General features: G+C 29.9%; 1 protein-coding gene across 2 annotated transcripts; it reads right to left on the bottom strand.

Moving 5' to 3' along the window:
* Nucleotides 1–1,894: 1,894 nt before the first annotated feature.
* LOC120075091 (hippocampus abundant transcript-like protein 1) lies at nt 1,895–7,929 on the bottom strand. 2 transcript variants are annotated; one of them, XM_039028255.1, is made up of 15 exons: nt 7,806–7,929; nt 7,456–7,671; nt 5,925–6,036; nt 5,711–5,823; nt 5,116–5,238; nt 4,860–5,032; nt 4,668–4,743; nt 4,456–4,542; nt 4,173–4,253; nt 3,985–4,017; nt 3,808–3,861; nt 3,678–3,719; nt 2,804–2,882; nt 2,619–2,689; nt 1,895–2,128 (listed from the first exon to the last, which is right to left on the bottom strand). In XM_039028255.1, exons 2-15 carry the CDS (start codon nt 7,645–7,647, stop codon nt 2,033–2,035), a joined length of 1,332 nt encoding a protein of 443 aa, XP_038884183.1. In that variant the 5' UTR covers nt 7,648–7,671; nt 7,806–7,929; the 3' UTR covers nt 1,895–2,032. The 2 variants fall into 2 exon arrangements, with proteins under 2 accessions (XP_038884183.1, XP_038884182.1); XM_039028254.1 differs by having other exon boundaries at nt 7,456–7,838.
* Between the last annotated feature and the right edge of the window lie 264 nt (nt 7,930–8,193).

Raw genomic sequence — 8,193 nt, 5'->3', positions numbered from 1 at the left:
ATAAAAGTCTATCAATGTCTATCAGTAATAGAAACTGATACAAGTCTATCACTTATATATGTTGATAGTTTATCAGTGTTTATTAATGATAGAAACTGATAGAAGTCTATCATTGATAAAGGCTGATAGAAGTTTATCAGTGATACAAACTGATAGCAGTCTATCATTGATACTATCAAAGATAGAAACTAATATGAGTCTATCATCGATAGACGTTGATAAAAGTTTATCCATGTCTATCAGTGATAGAAAATAATAAAAGTCTATCATTGATATAAGCTGTAAAAAGTCTATCAGTGCCTATAGGTAATAAAAACTGATAGAAGTCTACCATTGATACTATAGTAATTGAAACCGATGCAAGTTATCATTAATAGATGCTGAAAGAAGCCTTTCAATGTCTATCAGTGTTCTTTTTGCTATTTTTGTGAATAGTTAACATTTTGGGTTTTTTTAAATATAGAAAAATAAACCAAAATATTTACAAGATATGACAAAATTTTAGAACTATCCATGATAGACACTGATGGACATTGATAGACTTTATCTATCAATATCACTGATAGAAGTCTATCAGTGTCTATCATTGATAGTTCTAAAATTTTGTTATATTTTGTAAATATTTTCAACAGTTTTACCATTTGAAATAATTTCCCTAACATTTTTTTTCTATCAGTAAAAATTTTCCTAATATTTATTTAATATTTTTATTAAATAAAAATTGATTGAAATAATGTTTAATTAAAAAATATTCAATACGTATTGGTATTTTAAGTGTTAAATAATTAATCAATATAATAATATATTAAAAAATTAAATTTAATTATGACTACATTACTTATTCTCTTACATTTGTTTAAATAATTACTTAGTTTTATTTTCTATATATAAAATTAGTAAATAAAAAACATTCATTTAACTTCAAACATTAATTATTCTGTAAATCTAAACACAGTTATTAATTATCCCAAATGTTTAAAATCCAGACATTTAAATTTGAAGCATTTAATACCCATATTCATGAAGTAATATATGCGATCCAAACGACCTCAAGAGTCGAAAAATCGAACAATAGATATTGAAAATGGTAGTTCTTATCCATTAAGTTAGGTGATCATCTCATGTGTTATTGTACTCTAATCAACAACAAAATTTTAATAAATACATAGACACATTTACGAATAAAGTTCAACTTGTATATAATATGTATTAGCGACTAACGAGATTGTGATTTGAATCCTATACCCTTTTTTAGTATATTGGACTAAAAATTCTCAATCAAACCATTATGATGTTAATATTTAATGGGACATTAAATAAACATGTAGGTGTTTCTAAGATTTAAAAAATAATTTGAGTATAATTCAAATATTAAACTTTTAATCGATATTATAATGTTTTAACTAACTAAAATATGAGTCTAGATGATTATAGTTCAACTAGTATAAAGAACGTATTATAAACCTTGAAATTAGAGGTTTAATTCCTTTTATATAATAAAAAAGAGGAGGGAAAAAAACTCACTAATATAAAGACCATTGATTAAATCTATATATACACTTCACTTTTTTTATTGAAAGGTTTTATTTGATTTTTCTAACATACCAAGATAAAATTGTGACTATTTATCCTAAAACCAAATTTGTCATGATCATTGATCATTATAGACCAATTTTATTATACCTTTTTTGACCCATAGTCCAATCATAGTCTAATTTTATTTTCTCAAAGAACTTTATCACTTCCCAAATTTCCACAATCAAACAATGAACTTCACACACAATTTTTTTTAAAGCCGTTCCATAGATTGATTGCTTCCGAGCAATCTGATTCAACAATAATTTTGAAAAAACCGAGTTTCAGTGATAATCTTACTCCTGCCAGAATCACAACAAATAATTCCAAGACCGAGCAACGAATGATATTTAAATTTGAGGATGTTTCTATTATTTACATAAAAATTAATATAACAGAGAATTAATATTCTCCAATTTGTTGGTATAAAGCTATTTATTGTTATATCAATAAACATTTAAGCATCGTTCAAAAGTGGTTCCTCAATGTCATCCTCCTCGTTTTCACGTCCTTTGGCCTTCAGTAGGCAACAACCATGCCACAAAGATATCACCTGTGCAACACCAAAACCCACATCACTCCCTACCATAAAATGTTCGGGTTGATTTGATTCAACATAAATGAATATTATGTTTAAATATCATCTTGATCGCTTTGCTAGAGCTTTCAAACTTGTTTCACATTTAGTTTGTAACTTTCATTATGTCCATTTTGATCCTTGAACTATTTTAGTTTGTTTCATAAATTTTCAAAAGATCTATTTTGGTTCCAAACTTGGAACAAAAAAATTATTTGGATCCTAGTTTTATTACTTATCCAATTAATATTCACTCATCAAATGCTTGCCTCTAACTTATATGACTTAAAATCATGCTCATATTAACATGCTAGTGCATATACTTAAAACCATGCTTTTAGTCAGTTGAGAACAAAATAAAGGTGAGGACTAAATAACTTGATTAATCCGAACCCTAATTGTAGGGTTAGATTGGGTTAATCAAGTTACTTTTAACATGCTTAAGAGAGAGAGAGAGGTGTTTTACCAAGCATATGGAGGCACAAACAATGCTAAAGCCTTTACAATCAAAAGGGGCATCACTAGAAATGAACCATGCTGAAATATCAGAACAGAAAAAGGGAAAAAAAATCAGTAAGCAAAAATAATTGAACGATCAGTTACAATTCCAACAAGTAGTGAAAAGAGGAGCAATGAATGAAAGCAACTCACAGGTTAAGGGACTCATCGCAAGTGGTGACAATAAACTTGCTATTGACTCCACGCCAGCAACAAATCCTTGGGCCTTCCCCTGTCATCAGTAAGTTAACACAATCAACACCAATCAGCACCAATTGCCAAAACCTCCTTTTTCTTTGTATTCCTACCAACAATGGAAGGTTATTAAGGCCATTTCACAGCGTTTTGTTTCTTGTTTCTTATTTTTCATTTTCTGTTCCCTCCTTTTTTTTTTTTTTTTTTTTTTGAGAAAGAGTAATGTTTCCGATTTCTTTGTTCTTTGTACATTTTTACAACATAAAAAAGAATAAAAAAAGAAAATAAAAAGAAATGTTTCATTATCCTTTCTTATTTCCTGTTCTCCAGATGAAGTTTTCATTAGAGAGAGGAGAAATGGGGAAGTCTTCAATGGTCTTTAATTCAAAACTGAAAAAAGAAAAGTATCTTGGACCTGTTTGATAACCATTTAGTTTTTAGTTTTTAGTTTTTGAAAATCAAGTTTATTTCATCTCGATTTTTTACAATAGTTTTCATATTTTTTAAGTAAAAGAGTTGAATTGTTAGTCAAATTTAAAAACAAAAACCACTTTTTTCTTGAGGTAGATAGAATGTTTGTAGGATTAATTTTCAAAAACTAAAAAAACCATATGGGACCTTGTTGTTTCCAAAATCAACAAAATTTTGGGAATGTTTATTAAAAAAAAAAAAAAAAAAAAAATGAAACAACCATCAAACACTTGTGTTTCTAAAGGAACGGAAAATAAGAAAAAGAAACCAAAGACAGAAAGTTATCAAACTGGCCTTTAGATCTCTTTTTCATACAGATAGAGTATTCAGATATGACAATAGAATGGACAACTTTGCCAACCTGATTGCTTGAGCTCGAAGCTTTGGAGACAATTGCATAAATCTGTATGACAATGGGAATGAACATGTAAGTCGATTGATGTTATTACAAAATGATTGCAAGAATTCAATTTTTTTCCTTTGATACTTACTGCAGGTCTTGCTAAAACATATACGACTTTAAATGAAGCAGCCAAGAATGCTACCTGAGAGAGGGCAAAAACATCTATTACCAATTTCAAAGACTCAAAAGATATCGCACTACTTTAGTAAAGCAAAGTTAAGTAATTTGTTTGAGTTCTAAAGTTCATATAGAATATGATGCATACCCAAGCTGCCCATGCCAAGCCATAGAACAATGCCTGTACAGCCAAAACAAAAGAAGAAACTTTAGGATTGAATTATTTTTCTTCAGAAGCTTCTCAATCCCTCTTTTTACTTCATTTTCTTGAGGATGGAGCTAACAGGAGAAATTTAACAGAAAGGGAGGTTAAAAATGCAAGATGAAATGACTCACATAAGCTACTGATGCAAGTATTGCCAAGCATAATATAGCTTCCTCCCCAATCAGTGGATTTATAAGTGGTAGCACCAACATCTGGAAGCAAATTTGAACAGTTTTCTTTCATTAAGCATTGAATTGACCAATCTAACTGATATGAGGGCGACAATATTCGTTGGAGAAATCTATGGGGAATCAGACTGATGCTATATTTGTATTTGTTGTATATTAGTTTGTTCTATGAGTAATTGGATTTGATTGAGTTTATTACAGAAGGAGGGGCCGGAAAGGAGTTTACCTGAGTGAAAATCGAACCTATACCGACGAGCATCAAGATTTCTGAGTTTTGGTTTTTATCAAATCCAAAAACTGCCTTCAAATAGAACTGCAGAACTTTTAAATTAGTAGCTAAAGATTAAAGTCCAATTCCATTGCTAAGCATCTCACTTTTGCAATTCAATGAACTACATATTTTTTATGGATAATAAAATTTACTTGATTAAAACTTACCATTAGGACGCTAGTGATGCCTGTCATTCCCAACTCTTGGAAGAAAGAAACATAAGTTATGCTCCTAAGTGTTGGACTGCAAAACAGAATGGAGCTCTTCAACAATGGACATGAAGGAACTTTGAATAGAAAATAGAGTCCATGAAACTTTGCAAACGTGACAGAAAAATAAATAAACTAGAAAGAAAGTACTTGTTGATGACTATTTCGGCTGCATCTCTCATAGTTCTGAATCGTCTATTGAGAACATTGATCATCCTTGATAAGCAATTGAGTTGTTCATCACTCCTTGGCACTGGTTTTACCGTTTCGTGCAGGAAGAAATACATGTAGATAGGACAAAAGATCAGAAGAACTATTGAGACCTGAACAGAGAAGTGAATTCCTGATGTGATAAATGGAAAATGAAATTATGAGAGTTAAATATGAACAGAGGTGCAGTTAGTACCACAAAAATGTACTTTTCGGGAAGAAACCGTGCTAGCATATTCCCAATAACATGGGAAGCAGAACAAAGGCCAGTGATCCAACCAAATACTGCAGCTCTCCTACTTTCTTGTACAAGATCCGCCTATAAGATGGAAAAGCTTTAAAAGACTGATTGATCTTAAATTTTTCTTCCAAAACTTCAGGTTAAGACCATGACTAATTGCATTTCAAACAGATTTTGTTCTGGTTTTCTGTTTCTAAAATTTGAGCTTGTTTACTACAAATCTTTTTTCTAAAACATTGTAAATTTTAAGAATAGTTTCCAAAACCTTTGTGTTTGTTTAAGATCTAAAAGTAGTATTGGAGTGGCCCATCAGTATTGAGCAAAGAAATTGCTTATAAAGAAAGGGAGATTCAAGTTATTGTATTTCTTTCTTTAAGTACAAAAAGTGTGGATGGATAACCTCCGACCTTAGTTGGATGAGTAAAATATCTTCACTGTCGAGCTATGCTTAAGTTGACATTATTGTATTTCTTTATCCAACAAAATAATAAAAATTAGAATCCAATTAAACAGTATTACAATAATAATTTTGATATAAAATTATCCTTACGGCATATGCAACAGAAATGAAGAATATGCTGCCTTGACTCAGTATCTTTGATATTGCACGAAGCACATAGTAAGCATATATAAAACCCTTGGATTGATCCCAAACAAGCAATGCTGAAACCAAAATGCATAAACAAAACTTCAAAATTTGGAAAGGAAAAAAAAAAGAATAATGCATCTGCTTTTCAGATTAGATACAGCAATTAGAAACATACCAAAAGGAAATATGCTAGTTGATACTGTTAGTAGTAGTAAAGGTTTTCGACCATACTCGTCCGCAAGCTGACCAAGCAGTGGAAGAACTACCATTTTGAAAATTCCAACAACCTGTAATTCAAAAGAGAAAGCTAAAACAACATTATTTTTTTAAACCTCATTATCAGTTCTACGGCATTAGGATATGGATAATCTAGTGCATTTTTCTTTCTAAGTCTTGAAGATAGGAACAGAGAGGGATTAAAAAACTAGTTAAAATCAACAAGTATAGTTAAGTCAGAACAGTTGAATGTGTAACTGTTGCAAAAAAGAATTTAAGTATGGCCAAACCAATGGAATAGTATTTTACTAATATAGAATTATTCATTGCCAATGTAACTAAAGTTTCCACTAAAAAATGGAGAAATATTGGCCACAAAATTTATTAGGTTCTTCTTTATTGAAAGAAATATTTGTGGGTCCATTCAAAGAGTACAAAAGCATCAGTCTGGTTTAGTGATCTTGATGATTCCTGAACGGTGATATTGTGAATGTACTAAACCTTGTTTTTCTCATGAAATACTGGGAAGGAAATAGAAATGGCAAAGCGAGTAGTCAAAAATGAAAACAAAAAATTAACAAGCCGTTTGATAACCATTTAGTTTTTTATTTTTGATTTTTGAAAATTAAGTCTAAAGTAAAAGATTTGTATTCTTAGCGAATTCCAAAAACAAAAACAAATTTTTAAAAACTACTTTTTTTTAGTTTTCAAAATTTTAGTCTGATTTTTTAAAACATTGTTATAAAGTAGATAAAAAAAACAAGAAATTTAAAGGTACAAGGGATATTTATAGGCTTAATTTTCAAAAACTAAAAACCAAAACCAAAAAAGTTATCAAATGGACCAAAATTATTTACAAACTTGGAAAAGAAAAAATGGGAGAAGCATGCAGCATCACTGAAAAACAAACTTTTTGACTTTGGTGTAAAAATGGAAGCAAATGGTTTGCTGGCTTAGTTTGCTCTAAAACAGTGGCTCAAACAATGATGGAGGTTTGTAACGAGTTAGTCTCTTTAATTCTAATTTTGTAATAATTTAGTCTTTGAACTTTATTACGTAACAATTTAGCTTTTGTACTTTAAAATTTGTAAAGACAACAACTTAGTCTAATGAAAATTCTTTATGAATAAACTAATAAACTAATTAGATATTCAATATTTTTACAAAAATACAAAGTCCTCATTAAATAAAAGAAAATGGAGATCTAATTTTGATAAAAAAATTTATTTTAGAAACTAAATTATTACAAATTTAAAAGTAGAAGAACTAAATTATTACAAAACAAATTCCATTGACTAAATTGTTACTTTCTTATAAACTAAAAGTATTTTTCAACAAACTAAAAACATCAGAAATACCCATAATTACAGAATTGAACACAGAAAATAAACTAAAAACATCATAAACAAGAACAGAGAAGCAGAAACAGAAAAAAATTCAACAGCCCAAGTATCAAAACAGATGCAAAAATAAAAAAATAAAAAACCTACCGTTTGCTCAGTTCCATTGAAGTAAATAGCTTGAGGGCAAGTGGGGTTTCCAGGACAAAGAGCATTAGTGATAACATCAACAAGAACAGAAACAGTCATTTCTTCAGCAATCCAATGAACACATAAAGGCAATAACAAGTGAATCAAAGGCCTCAGCTCTCCAAACCCACTTTTCCATGTCGCAAAATGCATCTTCAAACCCAAAAATCTTGCCGTCTGAGCATCAATAAAGATAAATCAATACAAATATCTTAGGCGATTTTTGCAGAAAAGGAAATAGTGTGTGTTGAGTATTGTTCTGAAAAAAGAGATAAAATGGCTGTTCGATAAGAACAAAAACTAACTGATACCCAAGTTTACAGTGAAAGGGAAAGAGATGAATAAAATGAATTATTTGAGGTCGAAAGCTAAATTTAAAGGAGTGGGGAAGAAGAAGATAAAAGAAGAAGGGTGGGGCTGATGCAATATCCAAACAAATGCCACGTGCGTCCACGGTGGAATTTATGGGAAAACAATGTCACGGCAAAAAGGTAATATATAAACATCTCACTTGAGATATCATTTTAGTTGTTATATTTTAAAATTGGTTTAATTTTAACCCATATATTTCTATTTGTTTAAATTTAATAATTATATTTTCAATGAATCTTAAAATTAGTCCTCAATTTTAATTTATTATTGACTTTTCTTTCGATTGTGTCTGATCCTCTGAGGATTGAAGCTGCTCAAGATGGTGGT

This window comes from Benincasa hispida, chromosome 4 (genome assembly GCF_009727055.1).
Source record: "Benincasa hispida cultivar B227 chromosome 4, ASM972705v1, whole genome shotgun sequence".
Classification (NCBI taxonomy): domain Eukaryota; kingdom Viridiplantae; phylum Streptophyta; class Magnoliopsida; order Cucurbitales; family Cucurbitaceae; genus Benincasa; species Benincasa hispida.
This window is presented reverse-complemented; position numbering and strand designations above follow the sequence as displayed.